This window comes from Eutrigla gurnardus (genome assembly GCF_963514095.1).
Source record: "Eutrigla gurnardus genome assembly, chromosome: 6".
NCBI classification, from domain to species: Eukaryota; Metazoa; Chordata; class Actinopteri; order Perciformes; family Triglidae; genus Eutrigla; species Eutrigla gurnardus.
In genome coordinates, this window is record NC_139920.1 from 4348334 (window position 1) to 4371218 (window position 22885).

General features: G+C 43.7%; 2 protein-coding genes across 3 annotated transcripts in view; one reads left to right on the forward strand and one right to left on the reverse strand.

The window, feature by feature from the left end:
- rfc4 (replication factor C (activator 1) 4) overlaps window positions 1-4393 on the forward strand; it is a 95247-nt gene extending 90854 nt beyond the window's left edge. For both annotated transcript variants that reach the window (XM_084011592.1, XM_084011591.1), the window contains exons 9-11: window positions 1734-1814; window positions 1900-2013; window positions 3314-4393. In XM_084011592.1, coding sequence (XP_083867718.1) covers window positions 1734-1814; window positions 1900-2013; window positions 3314-3409 — 291 coding nt within the window. In that variant the 3' untranslated portion in view covers window positions 3410-4393. The remainder of the gene's footprint in view (window positions 1-1733; window positions 1815-1899; window positions 2014-3313) is intronic.
- Window positions 4394-5444: 1051 nt separating this feature from the next.
- On the reverse strand, window positions 5445-21117 carry LOC311014757 (desmoglein-2.1-like). The gene is made up of 14 exons (XM_084011548.1): window positions 21015-21117; window positions 14778-14900; window positions 14498-14653; window positions 14083-14224; window positions 13585-13745; window positions 13211-13345; window positions 12868-13053; window positions 12082-12551; window positions 11466-11608; window positions 10977-11198; window positions 10294-10536; window positions 8830-8957; window positions 7927-8235; window positions 5445-7702 (listed from the first exon to the last, which is right to left on the reverse strand). The coding sequence occupies exons 1-14, from the start codon at window positions 21057-21059 to the stop codon at window positions 6473-6475; spliced, it is 3693 nt and encodes a 1230-aa protein (XP_083867674.1). The 5' UTR covers window positions 21060-21117; the 3' UTR covers window positions 5445-6472.
- Window positions 21118-22885: the final 1768 nt, after the last annotated feature.

The window sequence follows — 22885 nt, forward strand, 5'->3', positions numbered from 1 at the left end:
GGGTGGCCCGACATCATATCAAACCCTATGGATTAAGAATGGGTAGGGATGCTCCGATCGATCGGCCGCCGATCGTTATCGGCCGATATGGACCCTAACAGGTTGATCGGCGATCAGTCAAAGTGCCGATCAGAAAAGCCGATCGCATATTTATATATTTTTATTACCCGAGACTGTTTTTCTGCGCCTGAAGCAGGGTGGGAATTTCGTGGCCGGTGGCCTGTCAAAGTTCCAGTGTAAACAACGCTAGTGACGTGTGGTGGGCTTTTATCAGCCACCCTCGTGCGCACAGTCGGCTTGTCCCGTGTCTGTTGATCAGAGCGCAGCTCCGCTGGGATTGTTCCAAAATACAACGTGCGCAACTTCGCGAGCCGCGCAGGTGAAGTATCAACATCACATGCAAGAACGTCAGCCGTTCATCAGCTTAATTACAGCCACCCGAGTGGAGCTGAGCGAGCGGGCAGTGGAAGCACACAGCAGCATTTTTATTATTAAAGTACGCTCCGGTTCCCCTCCTGTTCCGCTCCAGTGTGCACACACGTTTGTAGTCAAAACGAGCATAGCTGAACGAGGAAGTGGCCACGAGCGGGCCGCGGATTTTGCAGAGAGTGGAGCGAAGTACCGGTCCGGTTCCGCACTGGTCCGCTCACACCGCAAGTCTGAAGCCCAAGCCCGACCCAGAATCCTGCTGTGTCCTACACAGTCATCGACAGTATGTTCAGTCATAAAACGGCTCTATTATTATTATTATTATTCTCCCATCCATTCTGTGATTGGTGATTGGTGATCGGTATTGGCCGATTTATGATTTCTGTGATTGGTGATTGGATCGGCCCCCAAAAATGCTGATCGGAGCATCCCTAGTTTTATTCATTTTTTTTCTTAATGCATTGCCAAAATGTATATGATCGGGAAAAATTATCAGGAATGATTGGAATTGTATCGGGAGAAAAAAAATCGGATCGGATCGGGAAATATCGGGATCGGCAGATACTCAAACTCAAACGATCGGGATCGGATCGGGAGCAAAAAAACGTGATCGGAACAACCCTAAGAATGGGATGTCACTTAAGTTCATATGGGAGTCAAGGCAGGTAAGCACATACTTTAGGCAATATAGTGTATGTAGAATTACCAACAGCTGACAGCTTTCTAGATAAGTAATAATTAAGAAAGTAAAACAATCACATTGCCGTTCTCCTGGTGACGCTTTGACCCTGTTGCCATGGCTACGCCCTTCTCGTCTCCCTGTCAGCTCTACTTTGACTTTCTCATGTACATCCTGCTGTCGGTCTCATTCCAAATGAATCAGCTGATGGAGACACGGGGCGAGCTAGCTAGCAGTAAGCAGCGTGAATGCATCTTTGTCATGAATGCCTTTCTTCTAGCGGTCCGTCCATATCTTTGTTTTCATTTCACTGAGTGCTGCCATGCAGTTATTTCCGTGTTTGCGCGCTGGTGTCACTGTTTCTGATAGTGAGATTGTGATTCAGAAAACTTTATTGTTCATGTCTCAAAAGCATTCGTTTATGTGGACATGCCAAGGCGAGGAGGGCAAGATTTGCTAAAGTGAACACGTTTAAAATAAATAAATAAATAAATTTGAATACTAATTGCAGTGCTCGAATAGTACTGATTTTTTTTGCTATTCGAATTATATCCGATTCCCGAAGTTCATTCCAACAGCCCTAGTGTGCAAAGGCCTTTAGTCATGTTACTCTGCTATGCTGCAGGTCGTCCCTCCCAAGATGATCGACAACTTGCTCCAGATTTGCTTCACAGGAACATTTGAGAAACTGGAGGTTGCCGTCCGGGTAGGTCTTTTTACATCATGGCCGACATCTGCAGCACTTTGGTTAGTGTGACACGCATTGATTTTCTTAATGTCTCCCCTGTCAGAACATGGTGGATGAAGGCTATGCAGCCACACAGATCCTGGGTCAGCTCCATGAGTGCATCATAGAGCGGGACCTGAGTGACAAGCAGAAGTCAGCCATCACAGAGAAGATGGCGGTAAGTGATCTGCTGCTGTGCTTTTTTCGGTTCCTTCTATTGTGATGACAAACAGGGATTCTTCCAAATGTAGTACGTTCAGGAGACGCACAGCTGAACTGCAGCTCATATACATAGATGACTTGAGCTGACGTACAGGATAGGCTTGGGTGCTATTACAGTGACGGTACACCAGAATATTTAGGAATCCCAACAGAATGATTTTAAATAAATGGGATGTCTTGATGTGATGTGTTGAAGTGACCAGCAGACACCACCAGAGGTCATCTCTATAGGAACAGGCAGCTGAGCTCAGAAAGATGGCACCTCATTGTTTCCATCGTTTATGGCCTTCAACAGCTGATAGTGTATAGTCGGGTGTCAGTTTTGGTTAAATTGCTTTAGAAAAAAATAATAACTCGAATTTGCGACGGCGAGCTATATGACGGCAAGCTAAACCAGTCTCCATCCGGTTCGGTGTATGGACTAAACCGGTTTGATTTATGCAAACCAGTTGAACTGGTATTTGCCCTGATGACACTTTCTGGAAAATAAAAACATCAGCGATCTGTGCCGACGCCGTCACAGTACTAAATCCAACTTGTCTTGCATTAGAAATAAGCAGCAATAATGACGAGTGATTAACATACAATATTGTGTTTATTTCTAAACGGAATAACGAAGCCGCCGCAAGTGTCTGAGTCGGCCGGTGCATAAAGTGCGGACGCCATGCTGCCAAGCATTCACTCAATGAAAGGAAGATATTTCACTGTGATATACCTACGACTTATGCTGCTGAAATATAGTAATACATTTTAGCATTAGTATTCTCGGCCCCAGCTGGGATCGGCTCCAGCCCCCCCACGACCATGAATACAGGATAAGCGGTAGACGATGGATTGATGGATTGATGGATTGATTGATTGATTGATTGATTGATTGATTGATTGATTGATTGATTGATTGATTGATTCTCGGCCCTGGGTTTGGTTTTTTGTCTTTTCTACCTACTATTACTGTGTGCTGAAAGATTCACTTGTGAATGTTTGGAGACAGGAAGAGGAACAGGTGGCGCTCCTCCTCATTTATTCCAAACAAACCCAGTCGGGTTATGCCTGAGCATCGTAGCAACACTGTTAACTCAGACTGCAAGTGAACCTAAAGAGCAGCTTCTGTGTTTGTGCAAAAACAATCCAACATACAAGATAAACGGTTATTTGTTATTCCATAATTCACTCTGGTATGTCATGTAGAAGAGACTGTCCATCAGGTGATTGTTCATCCAGCAGGCTTTGTGTTGTGTGTGTCCTCTCTGGTTCAGGTGGTGGCTAAGTGCCTGTCGGACGGTGCAGATGAGTACCTGCAGATGTTGAGTCTGTGTTCGGTCATCATGCAGCAGGCCTCCCAGAACAACTAGAACTCCACCACTGGCGTCTGCTTCCTCCCTTTCCTGAGTGCTGGGTTTGTTCGCAGTGGTGCTTTGGGTCGCAGGTCATAGTGGTCTTGTTTACTGTCAGACACCACGGCCGTCCAGGGTCCTGGACTACGAAGCAGGTTCAACATAGCCAGGCTCTCTGCTTGTCATCCGGCTTAACTCACCCAAAGTGTGTTCACATCCAACAACGTGCAAATGTTGTAGAGTGTCTATTCACCATTGTTACGGCGCGTTTGACAATATTTTAACCTCATTCTTTCAGTTGCAACCTCCGGCAGTGTGAAACATGAATATCAAAACATTTAAAGCAGTCAGCAGGCTTACTTTCTTGTTTTTTAATTCTTGTTATTTGGATTTATTATCTCATATACATTTTTTATTTGTTCTAAAGTTTGTTTCACAGCGCCGGAGCTTCATCTGAAAGAATGAGCCTACATACACTTTCATTATACATAAATGTCATTCTAGTCAGATCTATGCTGCTGTAGATGGTCAGTGATATTATAGGTATATTGAATTACACATGAACGCGGTCAGTGATTTATTACCAGCTGTCCTTCCTCCATTTGCCTGTTTATACTCAGTTGCTTTTCGTCTGATTGCGACTTTTATGTATTATTGTAATATAATCTTAACGATCTTAGCTTTGATTGGTCACTAGGCTGTTCTTTTGTACAAGTTGACCTGTCATCTCCTCCAAAGCAGGTCAGGTGTGCCGCATCAGTTACCATGGTGATCTGCCTGGTAAGAATTGAACTGAAAACACTTGAAGTGACCTCGCTAACCTCAAATCCTGCTTCATAGTCCAGGACCCTGGTGTGACTCAGTCACCCACCACTCACAACCAAATCATCTCTGCTACTGTTAAATCACCAATCAGATGTCTCTTTATTCAACTTCATTCACTTACAGATCTTTGTACACTCTTTTGGAACGTAATAAAAGATAGTTTTTTGTATATTTTCAGTGTTTGTTTCCTTGAAGTCATTGTTCGTGTTAAGGACGTTCAATAAATCCACAGCAAGAGCAACTTCACAAATGTAAAAGTATCATGTGACTCAGGGTTCATTACGTTTTTCTGACTCAACTCTCTTGACCTCAGCAACGATGGACAGAAATCAGTCTAAATTTTGGGAACAAATGTGCATTTCATGAGATACAAATAACATTTAAAAATGGAAAGGATTAAGTGAAGCCAATGCTGTAAAAACTGTCATTCTCTCTGCTGGCCACCAGGGGACGACTCCTCTGATTGTATAGTAAGTCTATGAGAAAATGGTCCTACTTCTCTCTTGATGTATTATCTCAGTAAACATTGTTAACATGAGTTTATGGTCTCAATCTCTAGTTTCAAGTCTTCTTCAATCCAGCATGATGTTCATTTAGTACATTATGGTCCATTTAGAGTCCACCAGACCAGAAAGCAGGGGATGCTTTAGGGGGCGGGGCTACCTGCTGATTGACAAGTAATTTGACTTTAACACTTAGCTGTAAAGTTGACCTTTAATTATGAAGCTAACTTTGTTAGCAGCTTCACTCCAGAATCCAGATGGATCCAGATCCAGTAAGGGTGCTGCTCTGCTGCTTGTGTTCATCAGATCCACCCGTCGCTCCTCCTCAGTCAGCCTCCTCAATGTGGTCACTTCCTTCACTGGTTGTGAAAATTCCAAGATGTTGACAACCAAAATGGCGAACTCAATGTTTCAGAACCGTAGTCCACAAATCAATGTCACTATGACGACGTCCCCCTCTTATATAGTCTATGGCTGTCTGATCCACAAAAAAATACCAACCAAATATTAAACCATTTAAAAAAAGAATTGGATTCAACTTCTTCCAGATACACAGCCTCAGTGTCATCTTCCATCACACTGTACTCGCAACACTGCTACTGTGTTGTTGACACTAACAAAGGCTGTAATAAATATAAGTAAAAATATATATATTTTAGCATCACATTAAGTTACAGTAACATTTCTACCTGGGAAACATTAGAAAGGGATGGATGTAAAGAATATTGGTTTCATTTGGGTTTTATTTAGACTTTGTCAAAACAGCATTTGTTCATTCTGAGCTTTTCTTGAAGAGGTATTCATTCTGTTTGGTACATCACATTCAGCTGTCATTTTTAACTAGATTCTCTTTGAAGTAAAATTCTACAAACACTGCAGAACAGACAACATGGGATCATTTTGAGCTTCTCTCAATGTGATAGGCCAATTTTGGCTGGCAGGTTTTTTTAGATTTTTTTTTTTTTTTAACAAGTGCAAAACAACAATAACAGCATATAATACAAGAGATAATGGAGCAAGAACATAAAACAAAACATGAGGATGTGCCAATTATCCTGAACATGATTCTGTGTCACTGCAGAGAGGTGACGAAATAGAAGACAAACACCAACACGTGCCCATGAGAAATGGTTCCGGAGTTAGAAAAGAGGGCATGGCTTAAGTATAGGGGCACCATCGTCGAATCAGGATCACAGCTGAGACCAATGACAGTCCCACAAGTGTCGAAGACAAACAGTTCCTAAGTTATGAAAGCAGGTGGGGCTTAAGTGAAGGGGTGGGGCAATCCTCCCACAAGCGTGTACGACCAGTGCCGGGTCTACGTGAATCTGTTTGGAAGTTATCGTCCACTACTCAGCGACACGCCCCCTTTTTTTTACCAACAGGCCCTTTTCACAGCCGCCATTTTTATCTCAGCCATTCCTGTCCACGAAAATGCACATTGCCAGTGCCCAGGTGCACCGAAAGGGAACCGGGCCATAATTCATTCTATTAATTACATTTGTGGTTATCCTGCAATGGTAATTCAAAATGGCTTCTGTGAAAGGGGCCCATTGGCATGAACACAAACACATTCGCCTCATACTTGAACTCTAAACTACTTTCAGATTTAAAGGAGGGTCTACGGGGGAACCCCTCTCTTCATCAGCCCTCTTGCATTAGCTGAGTCCCACAAGCATCCCATTACCACCTGGACCAAACCAAAGGAACAGTCTCATTGGGATCTTTGGAATGGTCCACTCTTGTCTCTCATTCAGTGGATTTCTCTTGTCTCCTGCACCACCACCTTGCGGTACGTGGGGGTTGAGCCCACCATAGTGGTGGAGGAGCCTACAATGCCACTCTGATGGCTAGTGGATGTGCTGCTCTTGCTGTGGTGGACTCTTGGAGTGCCACTCTTCTGGGACAGACCTCCTGACTCCTGGACCAGCTGCCCTCCGCTTCTTGTTGGCCCTCCGACCATCAGGACCCTCTGAGGTCCTGAAAGCCCTCCTGGTGGCAGAGTGCCCCCCTGCACAATGCTTACTGACCCTGCAGGGACCTTGCCCACCATCATGGTCTGGGAGCCAGAGAGGTTGCCTGTGTGAATCAGGTTGGCACTGCCCCCCTGGATTCCACTCCCCTCCACTAGCACCATGTGCGGGCCCTTGGCTTGTCCGCTGGACATCACTGTCTGCCCCTGAACAACCATGCCTTGGGCATGTCCGGTCTGGGGGGCGTTAACCAGTACCATGCCCTGGGCTTGTCCGCTGGACATCACTGTCTGCCCCTGAACAACCATGCCTTGGGCATGTCCGGTCTGGGGGGCGTTAACCAGTACCATGCCCTGGGCTTGTCCGCTGGGCATCAGTGTCTGCCCCTGAACCATCATGCCTTGGGCATGACCAGTCTGGGGGCCGTTCACCAGTACCATGCCCTGCAGGTTAGAGGCTGGTGTCTCAGCCAGCAGCATGGTGTTCTGAACCTGTGGCTGGACTACGAAGTGCGTAGGCTGCATCATAGTGCTGGCAGTGTAGTAGACAGGCTGCTGTTGCTGCGGCTGTAGCAGCAGCATCTGGCCTTGATTGGCCAGCCCCTCCTTAACTATGGTCATCTCCTTCCTCACTGCGGCAGTGCTTTCCTTCATCATCTGAGTACGCTCTGACGTTTCCCTGACAACGGCCTGAGGGACAGTTGGCTGCAACGTGGGCGGACGGGGCTGGTGCTGGGAAGTCAGCAAACTGGTTACTGAGGTCTGAGTGTTAGTGGAAGCACTGGGCAGAGGAGTGAACACGTGTTTGACTTCAGTTGGGATCTTCTTGCCTCCGCACAACTCAGCCAAGGTCTTGAACTTTGGCCCGAGGTTGTCAACGAATTGCAGGTCGTTGTCAGACTCCAAGAGGCTGCAGCAGCCCACCGAGCCAGCAGGGGAATTCTGACCCTCGTAGTCGTAGACCAAGAAGCCATCCTTCACTGCAGGGTTCTCACTTTGACTGTTCACCTTCTGTTGAAAAAGGAAATCATGGCAAAGGTTACCTTTTTGGGCTTTCACAAAGCAAATGGTTTGAATTGAATGTCCCCCAAAATCAAATACCCCAAATCTCATTATCAGTTAGTTGATTTCCGTACAGTCTTGTTTCCTTTTAGGAATAGGTTCTTGAGAGTACTGTCCAGGCTTACCATTGGTTACACAAAGTAATGAGTGGAACTATTTAAATGATTCCTCACCTGGCTGTAGTACTGTGCCAGAAAGTGGTCAGGCAGAGCCATGCCATCATACAGCCCATCAGCCCTTGCTGATTCTCTGCCCTCGAACTCGGAGTAGAAGCCACTGCCTCTCGCCCGGTCCATCGTCCCCCATGTTCCTTCTCTTCGGCCGCCCGCAAAACCTTCTTGAAAGACAGCCCTGTTCATCCCGTCTATGGAAGTGACGGATTTCTGGAAATCCAAACCTGTTAAGGGCATCGTCGCTGCGGTATTGTTTGCAACGGCCATTTTGCTTTCCATTTCTGTTTGCATGTTCACTAGCGGCACCGCCTGTAAAAGACCAATTGTTTGAACTGTTATTTTGCTGCTTGGAATAAAAAATGACTGAATGCAGATTTCAAACAGACATCTTCACCGTTCAACATAATATGCAAAAGTATTTTTACGTTCTGGCCATTCGTTTACATGACAACATAATTTTGGGGGCTGCAAATGAAAACTTTTGAACCAGAGTGAAAGATTTTGAAAACACCCCCTTGGAAATGGTGATGACAGCTCCATTTCGTGTAGGCGCATTACTTTTGCATTCAAATGCAAGAAAATGACATTAACAACTGTGGATTGCCGAGCTGTGTTTGTGTTGTTATCTCTGATAAATGTAGTAACGCTCCAACGCTACTAATCAGCCGAGACTATTTACATACGCTTAATGGTCAATACACCTATACCGTATCTATAACAAAGTTTAAGTGCTAACTACTGGCCGGGTATTCACACTACAGCGTTTAAGGTAGTTTTTGCGTGTGCATGCGGATCAAAAACAAAGTCATCCAAATGTGGAACTTTTTTAAAATGCAAAGGGAAAACATTCCCGTTTTTAGCGAGACTGTTGTCGTGTAAACGTGGCCTAAGTGTTGGTTTTACCGTGTTCTCTCCCTGGCCCTCGGTGTGGTAGTTAATAAGGTGGGATTTGGTGTCGAAAGGCATCTTAGCAAAGTCTGACAGAGCTCCAGCCCCCCCACATTTGCAGAAGAGCAGCAACAGAAGAAAGACTGTAAAAACAACAACAACAACAAAGATTTAGTCTAAGGTTTCCTCGCAGTTAATTGCAAATCTGTCGTTTTTCTCCTTTAAAATGGTTTTAAATGTCGATGACTGCATCCTGCACTCAGGTGTCACAACAAAATCATCTGATCAAATGAGACTTTGGGCCACTGGCTAGCCACACGGGTCAAATAACAGCACATTTATGGATCATAATAGCTAAGAGAGCAATATTCATAGCGCTAGACAGAGAGGCGTGTTTGAATATCAGTGGGCAGATTATAACCAAAACCATGTGTCTGAGGTTTAATTAATTCAAGGATATTTTACATCAGAATCTCTGTCTGTTCTCTTCTGTAAGACGGTTTCATCATCATCCAGACCTCCTTTTAGTGCCCATGTGAATCCCTCTTGTGAAATATGTCACAGTACAGAAGCTAACTTCCATTTCAAGAAGAGTTGAACAAACACAGCCTGAACACAACTACGACTTCCTTGTGGTCATCGGACTGGAAAATGTTTGGTGTTAGTTGCTGTGATTTCAATCCGCAGTCTTAAAGAGTTTTGAGTGTTAATAAAAATGCCTAAAGATGTACTTCACCTAAGTTGATGACTTAGTCATGAATAATTCATATTTTATAGATACTTACAACTCCAAGGGGCTACAAGGTCATATATTGTACATGTCTTCTTGAGGTATAGAGACTGGAGATGGAACTTTATAGGGTTTTATTGCAGATCATGATAAAAAAAGAAAAAGAAATTGTTGGAATAATCTTAAATACTGTCAGATGAGGGACATGAAAAAGTTGTCCAGCTTGGTATATCATGGTAAAGAAGTGGGAAAAAGGCTTTCAGGAATGATCAGAACCAGAAAGACTTGCACCATGTTGCTAATGTTGAATTATTTATAAATGTTTTCATTTGTCCTTTACAATCTTCACTAAAAGAGATGTGTTCTATATGGGATGCATAAAAATGTTCTTGACAAAATCGTTGAAAGTGTTATAGTAGTATAGTAGTACTAGTCAGTCAGACCTGAATTAGAAACGTCTACGACAGCTATCATGGATCACATGACCAGGATGACTGAGAACCTTCACAGACTATGTTTTGCTGCCATTTTAAGTTTTAGGCATATTTTGATGATCATCAGGATAATATCATGAATCACAATGATTTTGTCCAGTATCGTTGTGACATGAATTGTTCATATCGTCCCATGTTTAACCTCTTTGGCTTTCATCGGCCGACATACATGTGGATACTCGGACACGCGTCTTTGGATGGATTTTCCACTAAGGTCCGAGCCAGTTCAGCGACTGAGCATCCCATCATACTTACGTAGCAGCAGCAGCAGACCCAGGAACAGCAGTCCGATGCCTGCAGGTCCAAACTTGGCTCCTTTGCTGATCTGACCGTTGGCTCCTCGTTTTCCACACACCACCCCGTCCTCACAGGTACAAACCTGGACCTTCACTTTCTGTGGTTCTGGACAGGCCTCTCCTTGCTCATCCTTCACCAGGAATGTCACCTCATAGAACCCAGGCCACAAGGTCTCGTGGGCCCTCAGGATCGCTGCAGTTTCTGTAGGACAAACATGAAGAGTGGCATAAGTCAATATGACTTCCGACAATGTGTACCACCTGGATTAAAGAGCCGGAATTTGACTTTCCCACATTGTGATTTTAAAACAAGGTTCCAGACATGCTGGTGGTCCACCAGGCCTCCTAGTCCAAACAAGCTTAGCGTCAGCTTTGACCTCATTTATGAAGCTAGAAGTTAGAGTTGGAAAAGAGAGAGAGATCCACTAAAGCACTCCTTTAAATCTGGTGTTTACCAGAGATGTGCTTTCTTGGAAATAAGACATTCATCATGAAAACAGCATAAAAACAAACTGATCCACGAAAGACATTTTAGTAGACTGAGACCAAAATGACAGAGAAGTCAACAAACAGAGGCAGCCCAAGTTTGTATTATTTTCTAATTACACAACATTTGAATAGCGTCCTTGTCCTTCTCCTCACCATTGAAATGCTCCACATTCCACTTGCCCTGCGTGCCCTCTGGGATGATGGAGAACTCAAATGGTGCCCCGTTAGGGAATGCATCCTCATCTATGGCGTTGACGATAACAGCGTCGGCCGTGTCGCACATTGTATCGAAGTCACTGGTCAGCTTGGGGCAGTTGTCATTAAAGTCCTCCACCTGGATGGCTACTGTACCGGTGGCTGTTTTAGCAGGCATGTCTGTGTTGGGTAAAAAAAACCCAGAAGATACAGCATTTAGTTTCTACTTCCATTCTTCAGACAGACAGCTGGGTAAACACATTTCATAATCCAATGAGAAGACTGTCATGGTATTTTTCATCTATGCTGCTGAAAGGATATTACGTTTTTGTTTCATCCTTATACAAACAGCTCCATTTCGACCTTTAAGCTTGATGTCAAATGCCCTCAGAGAAGAGCAGCATTACATGAGACCCATCTGAAGCGAGTAAAAACACAGTAGAGTACCGTTTGTAATGCAGAGCACTTTAGCCATATACGTCCCATTGACCAGGAATGGAGATTCTCTATCAGGCATCTTGTTCAGTTTGATCTCAGCCGTATTTGGGTCGATGGTGAGCCAGTTGTCAGGATCGGAGCCTTTGGCATACCTGCAGTACAAAATAATGACTAATAAACTTATATACTTATATAATTATAGACAAACAGAGTGTTTCACATAGATAATACAATCATATAAGCCCAGAAAATAAGACCAGATTCAAATAAACAAGGAATTAAAAACAATATCACCTGACAGTGTAGTTATTACGTCAGTTATGATCACCTGACAGTGTAGTTATTACCTCAGTTATTATCACCTGACAGTGTAGTTATTAGGTCAGTTATTATCACCTGACAGTGTAGTTATGATCACCTGACAGTGTTACTATGTCAGTTATGATCACCTGATAGTGTAGTTAGTATGTTAGTTATTATCACCTGACAGTGTAGTTAGTATGTTAGTTATTATCACCTGACAGTGTAGTTATTAGGTCAGTTATTATCACCTGACACTGTAGTTACTACGTCAGTTATTATCACCTGACGTGGTTTTAGCTGCTGTAGTTGTGTGTGCACTAACCTGACGTCCGTAGCCGGCTTCCCCGTGTCTTCATCTGTCGCCTGGTAACGGCCGATCACGTCATTGATGCTGATGGAGGTGCCTCCCTCTGACAGCGGGATGGCTTTGACTTTGGGGTTAAAACTTGGCCCCTCTGGCTGGTTCTTCACATTGATTTTGATTGGATAGGTTTTATATGTGGTCGCAGATGATGACCATGATGACCACGATGACCACGATGACCATGATGATGATGATGAACCTCCACCGCCACCTCCCCCTCCTCCTCCCCCTCCACCTCCCCCTCCTCCTCCCCCTCCACCGCCACCTCCACCTCCTCCTCCACCTCCACCTCCTCCTCCCCCTCCACCTCCACCTCCACCCAGATGTATATCACTTTCACTAAATGCCCAAGACCCATCATACAGCTGAACCTTGTTCCTCATAGCCAGTCCTAGATCAAGGGTCTTCACATCCTCATAATTCACAGCCTGTGAAACAAGCACAGTTATTATTAGTTGTTTGTGTTTATGTATTGTAATGTAGTGTTATGTAGTAAGCAGACGTGTTTTGTGTCATAGATGAGCCAGCTCTTCACATCAAATTTGAAATGAGCCAAAATGCCAGCCGTCCTGGTCCTTTTATGTCCTACAGACACCCCACTCGAGTATGTCAGGTCTCAGAGTGCCCCTAATACCGACATACATGACCACTAACATCTGCAGCAATAATGGGTCTCGGGCTAGATCTTTCTTTTGGTCTGCGTGTCCGCTGCGTTCTGATTCCTATGAATGAGAAATACGGTACCTTGTCGAGCATGAGGATCCCCTCGTTGGTCTTGGTGTCTGTTTTGATGCTGAAGTGACCAGCTTCGTTGCCCTTGACAATGGCAAACACAGTTTCCCAGTTCACTGTGTCCTTCAGGTCCAGATCCACAGCTTGGATCCTCATCACCTCCACACCCTGTGTGTTCTCCTCGATGCTGCCCTCATACTGCAAGTACAACTCATCATGAGACAACGCTTTCATTTGAAAGACTTTCATTTGGATTCTGTGATAGAAAACAATGAAACAATTCAACTGTGATGATGGCGACGGTGGTGTTATGCAGCTCAATGTTGATATAGAAGCGTGGGAGAAAGAAAAGTACCTCTGATTTTTCCAGAGTGGGCAGGTTGTCGTTCACATCCAGGATGTTAATGACGACTGTGGCGGTCGCACTGTGCCCCCCTGGTTTGCCATTTAAGTCTTGACCTTTTACCGTCAGAGTGTATTTATCTGTTCTCTGAAATCAGAAAGCAGACTAGAGTTAGAGTAGTGGGGGCCAATCCAGCTCGCCCGGACCCATTTTCAGTACCAGGTTCGACACTCTGCGACCTTCGGTTCTGTTTTGATTTGAAGTATTTAGAGGTTACTGTGTTGGGTTTGCAGAATTATCAATAGCAAACGTCATGAGAATGGAGAGAAAAAGTGCGAGGGGGAGTGACCGAATGTGGATGAGCTGACGCTGATCCGCTGAGGTACCTCTCTGTCCAGGGCAGGACTCTTGACGTAGACGGTCCCATCCTTGCTGATGGAGAACATGTCGTGAGGTGGACTCTGATCCAAAATGCTGTAGGCGATCATAGAGTTCTCCAGCCCCACCTCATCGTCATCACTTGCAGTTATTTTCATAACGGAAGTGCCTGTAAAGACAGCATTAAACGTTTACTGCTAGCTGCTACGCACCTTTAAAACACCCGTTCAGGCACTTCATGAAGCTAAACCACGGTGTGAATATGTACAAGCAGTTGGTTTTTAGGAATGTATGAAACATGTTTGCTCCTTTGAACAGGAATTCCCGTCTGAAGAATGAGATAAAGACTTGGTCATTTAGGTGGAGCGTCTACAGCCAACTGCTCAGTAACGATCGTTTCTGATGTGACCTTAGGCAGCTTAGAAGGGAGATGTAATACAACAGCACAGTGTTTCAGTCATGTAGGATTACTGTCAATCACATATCAGGATGGGAAAAGGGCTCACCTGGAGCGCTGAGCTCCCTGATCTTCCCGGGCGCGATGATGCCGAACACCGGCGGGTTGTCATTTTCATCCAAGACCTTGATTCGTATGTCAATTTTATTCTCTGCAACACCGCCGCCAATGATCTTAGCAATGCCTGAGAGCTGGAACAAAAATGTTTCTTAAAGGCCTTCGTCATCCGTCTAAGCATGCAAACACAAACATCTCCAAGCACCGATTACCGGATCTCACCCAGGGAAAAGTGGCATCCAAGTACAAAAGACAACATTCCACCATCGACTCAAAGTGCTTAACAAGCCATGAAGAAATAAGAGAAGGAAATCATGGCCGTAGAAAGGACCATACAAGGGTCATAGTGAAAAACTGATCACAAGCAACTCTCCCACTTCTCTGCTCTTCGGCCACGTATCACTCACATTGTACGTATCGATTAACTCTCTGTCCAGGATCTTGGTCACACGGATGAATCCCGTTTTCGGGTCGGCCACAAACACATGAAAGGGGTATTCACTGGCACCGACGCCCGTTAGAGAGTATTCAATACTGTGATTGCTCTCCTTGTCAGACCGGATCTGGAACAGAAAGCAGAAGACCTGATCATTTCACTGCACCAGAGGAAATAACAGATCAGAACTTGCAGACACGTGCTTGTGTGTTTGTTCAAGACTTGGCGGGTAGAAGTCGTTTGTGACTCACCTTGGCTATAAACGGCAGGTGAGTGTAGTTGAAGTTCTCCTTCAGCGGCTTCGGAGGCAGAATCCATTCTCGTCTTCTTCTTACCAGATTGTCTCCAGAGATAGCGATCGCCCCGATAGCAGCCTGCAACACAGTCACAATGACTCGATCCATTCACTTCATGAGATGATAGAGGATTTTATCGTAGAGTGCCATGAAAAACACTCACAATAAGTTGATCATGGTGAATTTCTATCATCGGGACAATCGTAAAGATCGTCACAAGTGAGAAAGTTATCTCACAATAACGGTAGAAACGTGAAAGTTAAACTAAACTAACAATACAGGATACAAAAACATGTTTTCATTTGTTTAGCCTTTATATACACAAGGAAACATTATGATTTATGATTATCTTATTTAAGGTGATTTCATTGTTTTATCTGTGACACAATAAAATGTGTTTCTAACTCATCCATCCATCCATCGTCTACCGCTTATCCTGTATTCAGGGTCGTGGGGGGGCTGGAGCCGATCCCAGCTGTCATTGGGTGAACCCTGCCTTCACCCAATGACAGCTGGGTTGCCAGTCTATCACAGGGCTGACATGTAGAGACAGACAGGTAACCAGTTTATCACAGGGCTGACATGTAGAGACAGACAGGTAACCAGTTTATCACAGGGCTGACATGTAGAGACAGACAGGTAACCAGTTTATCACAGGGCTACATGTAGAGACAGACAGGTAACCAGTCTATCACAGGGCTGACATGTAGAGACAGTCAGGTAACCAGTCTATCACAGGGAGACATGTAGAGACAGACAGGTAACCAGTCTATCACAGGGCTGACATGTAGAGACAGACAGGTAACCAGTCTATCACAGGGAGACATGTAGAGACAGACAGGTAACCAGTCTATCACAGGGCTGACATGTAGAGACAGACAGGTAACCAGTCTATCACAGGGAGACATGTAGAGACAGACAGGTAACCAGGCTATCACAGGGCTGACATGTAGAGACAGACAGGTAACCAGTCTATCACAGGGCCGACATGTACAGACAGGTAACCAGTCTATCACAGGGCTGACATGTAGAGACAGACAGGTAACCAGTCCATCACAGGGCTGACATGTAGAGACAGACAGGTAACCAGTCTATTACAGGGAGACATGTAGAGACAGACAAGTAACCAGTCTATCACAGGGCGACATGTAGAGACAGACAGGTAACCAGTCCATCACAGGGCTGACATGTAGAGACAGACAGGTAACCAGTCTATCACAGGGCTGACATGTAGAGACAGACAGGTAACCAGTCCATCACAGGGCTGACATGTAGAGACAGACAGGTAACCAGTCTATTACAGGGAGACATGTAGAGACAGACAGGTCCATCCTGCATGTCTTTGGACTGTGGGAGGAACCCGGAGAGAACCCATGGGTTTCTAACTCAATGTAAAGTAATTCCAGTATGTTCTAGGGCACTCGTGGATATATCGATATCGGCACATATCCGGACGCTATAGTGACTTAAAGCTAATATCGGCCGATTAAATCAATTCATTGGTCGGGCTCTATTTTCTTTTTCAATTGATTATTGTCTGCTAATCCTTACATTGGCTCCCTGTATGTCAGAGGATTGATTTCAAAATCCTCCTGCTCACATATAAATCACTACATGGTCTAGGACCGAAGTATATCACTGATATGCTCCCACTACATAAGCCTTCTAGACCACTAAGATCTTCTGAGACCAATCTGTTAGTGATTCCCAGAGTAAACAACAATCACGGGAGAGCATCATTTAGTCACTATGCAACAAATGGCTGGAATAAACTTCCTGAAGATGTAAGACTTGCCCCAACTCTGACCACTTTTAAAACTAGACTGAAAACTGTTATGTTCACCATAGCTTTCTGCTAAATCTTTTCATGTCTGCACTGTTTTTAATTATTGCAAATATGTTTTTTTTCTATTTTCTTTCTGTAATGCATTTTTTATTTTTTTTATTATTTTCTTTTAATTCTTCTATTTTTTTTCTTTTTTCTTCTCACTTTGTTTTATGATGTGAAGCACTTTGAGTCTGCCTTGTGTATGAAATGTGCTATACAAATAAAGTTGCCTTGCCTTGCCTATGTGTCTTGTTTATCTATGAATTACCTTAAGTTTAGAATAAAGTGAGATCAACTCAGGCTGATTAGTGCTCTACAGTTATAAGTCGGTGGAACTGTGTATGAGGAAACTCTTCCGTTGTTCTGTTCTAACAAGAACAAAATCAACACAGGATCGTTATCCGTCTGTCTGAACATGCCACCCCATTCAGTCAACATATCAAAGAATTAGGAGAGGAGAGGAGCCAGGAGGAGAGATATGTGGTTCTGAGTGAGGGTGGGGCTGAAGGTTGTTTTTCTTTCTTAGGAAATGTGCTACTGCTCGGTGAAAAAATACAACCGTAACGCTGAGCATCAGTCAGAAGTGACGTGGCTGTCATTCCCCTTCTATGAGTATCAGCGTCTTTGCTCCGCTGCCTACGCCCAGCATCCAAAACTACAAGTGGCATCAAATGCAGATGCAGCAACGACGTGAATGAAAGAGACCATGAGAACTGTGTGAACCGTTCCCGCCATGCTGACGTTAACTTGGTGTGGGAGTTGGCCAAGTTGCATTCAATTTAAATATAAGAGCTCTTTTCCAAAACACTATAAATCAATTTAAATTGTTTTTATAAAAACTACATGTATTTACCCAGACCCACAAATTGTACAAAGATTCATTTCATCCTGTTAAAACTGTTTTTTGGCTCAGTGTGAACATGTTCAACAATAACTGTCTAATCTTACAACAATGTTATTAATTATAAAACCGGCACTGTGCGTATCACGGTTTGGAAAGGAACTGCATTTTGAGGTACATTTTAATCAAGGGTATATGGCCGTCTGGCACAAAAGGTTGATGGGGCAGTGAAGAGGATCCGTACACAATAGAATGGCATGGCAAACTTATTTTTTCATTTCAGTCCGGTTGTACTCGGTGTGGATCTCCTTCTTTTCACTGTCTAATTCACTATAGAAGGGAGCCCAATGTGAGTATAACTATTGTGATCCAGGCGTCAATCTCTAATTCTGAAAAGTGAAGCCATAGCTAAGGTCTGAAAGCTGCATTCTCTCTGCTGTCCACCAGGCGGCGACTCCTCTCTGATTGTATAGAGGTCTATTGCGGCGTTCACACCGAACGCGATAGACGCGAATACAATCGCGTCAGACGCGTGTATCGCGCCGCTTGATCATTTTGGACTTTTTTAGCGTCATTCGCTTCATTCGCGCCATTCGCGTCATTCGCTTCATTCGCGTCATTCGCTTCATTCGCGTCATTCGCTTCATTCGCGCATGACGCTCATTTTTGAGGGGAGCCGGCGGGTCACGTCGGCGGACCCTCCTCCTCCGCCTCGGGGTACCCGATGCCAGAGTCCGTGAGCCTCCTCCGGGAGCCACGTCCCTCGCACCTCTCCCCAGAGTCGGGGCCACATTCGACCTCAGATCAGATGAGACAACCCGCTGAATTTAAGCATATTACTAAGCGGAGGAAAATAAACTATCTAGGATTCCCTCAGTAGCGGCGAGCGAAGAGGGAAGAGCCCAGCGCCGAATCCCCGTCCGACGGGTGGGCGGACGTGGGAAATGGGGCGTACGGAAGATCGATTGCCCGGTGTCGCGCGGGGGCCTGAGTCCTTCTGATCGAGGCTCAGCCCTGACGGTGTGAGGCCGGTACGGCCCCCGTCGCGCCGGGGTCCGGTCTTCCCGAGTCGGGTTTGGTAATGCAGCCCGTCCATCTCAGCTCATCTGTCTGTCGGCTTGAACTCGTCGCTGATTGGATGTCGCGGCGCGATGCCGCCTGAAAAGTTCGATATTTTCAACTTTATTCGCGCCGCGTCAGACGCGCCATTCGCGCCGCGTCAGACGCGCCATTCGCTTCATTCGCGTCAGACGCGCCATTCGCGCCATTCGCGCCGCGTCAGACGCGCCATTCGCGCCATTCGCGCCGCGTCTCATCGCGCCAGACGCTCCATTCGCGCCGCCTCCGCCTGAATCGCGTGTCATCGCGCCATTTACATTGGTTTTCAATGTAGAGTCGCCGCTCAATTCGCGTCTATCGCGTTCGGTGTGAACGCCATGAGAAAATGACCCTACTATCTTGATTTATTATAAACATTGTTAACATGAGTTTATGATGTCAATCTCTAGTTTCAAGTCTTCTTCAATCCTGCATGATGTTCCTTTAGTACATTATGGTCCATTTAGAGTCCAACAGACCAGGAAGCAGGGGATGCTTTAGGGGCGGGGCTACCTGCTGATTGACAGGTCGCTACCATGGCTACCAATGCAGTTAGCTACTAAGATGACTTTAACACTTAGCTGTAAAGTTGACCTTGAATTATGAAGCTAACTTTGCTAACAGCTTCACACCAGAATCCAGATGGATCCAGATCCAGAAAGGTTGCTGCTCTGCTGCTTGTGTTCATCAGATCCACCCGTCGCTCCTCCTCAGTCCAAATATGTTCACTAATTTATCTTATCATGGATTGCAAAAAAAACACTTGTGGTGAATTTCCATTATCGGGAGAATCATAAATATCCTGAATGACGTGAAGAAGCTGATCTAAAAACCGAAAAACAAACCTGGGAAAACCTAAAAAAATCTATGTTATAAATGTATGTATCTTTTATTTATGCAGGCAGGTCATATGCTCTATGATTATATTATTTAAGCTGATTTAATTGTTCACTCAAAAGTACTGGGTGTGAAAAGATCCACCAGTCTGGTGAGGTGCTAGGTGAGGCCGACACACCCGGCCACTCCTAGATTCAACAAAGCCTCTGCAGCTCGGTGATGACAGGAGAGTATCCTCGTGAAGGAGTGGCCTCCCATCTCTGAGCGCCTCAATGATACAGTATCGTCTTTATGCTCCTTTCTCTCTTATTCTCACTGGGATAATAATAAACAGATGAGTGTCTTTTCAAACATCACCCCGATAATACCAGTTCCTCATCTTTTACTTTTCTTCTGCTTCCTTCGATGTGAGAGGAACCATTCAGCAGCGTTTAATGCCACCACCGTTTAATAAAACTGCTGACTCGGTCAAATACACCACCAGTCTTGTTTTTCTATGTCTGTACACAAAAAAAGATGACATAACTGGTTTCGGTACAATCTGGGACCAGCTTATTATGGTTGATTAGGGATGGGACCATATAGGATTGTATCGCGCATCTGGGAATAAAAAACACTCACAATAAGTCGATCCTGGTGAATTTTCATTGTCAGGATAAGCGTGATTATCATCGTGGGTGACCTGAGAAAGTGGTCTAGCTCACTATCGTGGACGCAAAGCGGACAGAGCCTAATTTTAAAAATACAGGCAGTATCATGTGATAAAAGACAGACCTTATGATTGTTTAGTCTTATCTGTGACACATTGGAACTATTTGTTTGTTAACACAATGTAAAGTGATTCCAATATGTTTAAGTGTTTTTTCAAGAGTTTTAAGAATATTTTTACGATTATCAGGATAAAATCATGAATCACAATTATTTTTGGCGGGATAATCGTGACATGAACGTTTCATATCGTGCCACACATACGAGTCGATACCTTACATTGAGCACCGATAGCCCAGCTCCAATAATTATTCACTCATGAATGATGTTTTGTTGCAATCATCAGACCCTTAAGAGAACAAATCTGAATTTGGTTTGAAATTAATCAGCACCGAGCCGCATCAGGACAGGACGGTCAGAGAAGGAATAAGGGCCACATCATATCCTTTAGTGAAGCTTATTTTTGTTTCATTAGAAAAGTAAAGTGTTAACATTAGTTACTGCGATGAAAGGTTTGTGACATGAATTATAATAACGAATTTGAATAACCCATACTAAACAGGCTGACCACATCATTTATATGACGAGCTCATGGTTAAATAAAAAGCAAATGTTAACAGGACATTATTATAACTCCAAAGAAGGGAAGTTCAGAGGTGCTGGATGAGAAAGGCTTTGACTGGTGAAACCGAACACACCTGAGCGTTGCCATGGCAGCCAGGTATTTTGTTCCAGTCAAAGCAGACAACATAATGAGCATCATGTTCATTGTGAAGAGGCTGGGCAGCTGATCCGCCTGGGACTATTTGTTTTAAATACCGAACATTATCTGAACAACATTTATATTTCCAGTCATACAAAGTTAACTTCGGCTACTCACCGCAGTCAGGAGAAAGAGCAACACGGGCGAAAAAACCAGAGGCATGACTGCTCCCGGTATCCGTATCAAGTGAACCGATAGAGTCCCAGTGGTGCTGGTGAGACTTCCGACCAGACTGAGCTGTCAGAGGCGAGGACGTGGTTTAGGAGGGAGGAAGAGGGAGGAGGGGGAAGTAGGAGGGCTTCGCCTCTCTCTCTCGCACTCTCTCTCTCTCTCTTTCTCTTTCTCTCCCTCTCTCTCTCTCTCTCTCTCTCTCTCTCTGAATGAGCCTAGTCATGTTAAATGACTATGAAGAGGCCCAAAATTACTACAAAGAAACAATTCAATTAAATTGTATTTATTGTGTAATACCTCATATAGCATTTGGTGCTTCTTAAAAAGCCGACTCTTGATCCAAACTGCAGACCAGTATCAAATCTTAATTTTCTCTCTAAGATCCTTGTGAAAATAGTCACCAATCAGCGGTGTGACTTTCTAAATGACAACACTCTACTTGAGGACTTCCAGTCAGGATTTAGAGTACATCATAGCACAGAGACTACGGTGGTCCTGAAGGGCAAACAACAACCACAAACAGAAAAACATAACAACATTAACAAAAACACAACCCCAAAAAGAAAAACACAACATTGACAAAAACACAACATTAACAAAAACATGACATTAACAAAAACACATTCGGCTGATCGCCCTATCTTGACCAATGTTGACCATGGCTAAAAATGCTTCTGAGTGGGTATTTGGCTGGATGTCATGGTGGAAATTACCTAGGGTGCATTTTACTACCATCACTTTAACAAAAACACAACCCCAAAAAGAAAAACACGACATTAACAAAAACACAACGACATTAACAAAAAGAAGACATTAACAAATACACGACATTAACAAAAACAGAATGACATTCAGAAAAACACGACATTAACAAAAACAAGACATTAACAAATACACAACATTAACAAAAACAAGACATTAACAAAAACAAGACATTAACAAATACACGACATTAACAAATACACGACATTAACAAAAACAAGACATTAACAAATACACGACATTAACAAATACACGACATTAACAAATACACGACATTAACAAATACACGACATTAACAAAAACAAGACATTAACAAATACACGACATTAACAAATACACGACATTAACAAAAACAAGACATTAACAAATACACGACATTAACAAATACACGACATTAACAAAAACAAGACATTAACAAATACACGACATTAACAAATACACGACATTAACAAATACACGACATTAACAAAAACAAGACATTAACAAATACACAACATTAACAAAAACAAGACATTAACAAATACACGACATTAACAAATACACGACATTAACAAATACACGACATTAACAAAAACAAGACATTAACAAATACACGACATTAACAAAAACAAGACATTAACAAATACACGACATTAACAAAAACAAGACATTAACAAATACACGACATTAACAAAAACAAGACATTAACAAATACACGACATTAACAAAAACAAGACATTAACAAATACACAACATTAACAAAAACAAGACATTAACAAATACACAACATTAACAAATACACGACATTAACAAATACACAACATTAACAAATACACGACATTAACAAATACACAACATTAACAAATACACGACATTAACAAAAACAAGACATTAACAAATACACGACATTAACAAATACACGACATTAACAAAAACAAGACATTAACAAATACACGACATTAACAAAAACAAGACATTAATAAATACACGACATTAACAAATACACGACATTAACAAATACACGACATTAACAAAAACAAGACATTAACAAATACACAACATTAACAAATACACAA

Bases quoted from the DNA above. Each gene is read 5' to 3' on its own strand.
- LOC311014757 (XM_084011548.1), bottom strand. From the start codon at position 21,059: ATGCCTCTGGTTTTTTCGCCCGTGTTGCTCTTTCTCCTGACTGCG. The intron at 14,225-14,497 runs GTGAGTGATACG...TTTTTGTTCCAG, and splicing joins AGTTAATCGATACGTACAAT to CTCTCAGGCATTGCTAAGAT. The intron at 13,746-14,082 runs GTGAGCCCTTTT...CTGTCTTTACAG, and splicing joins CAGGGAGCTCAGCGCTCCAG to GCACTTCCGTTATGAAAATA.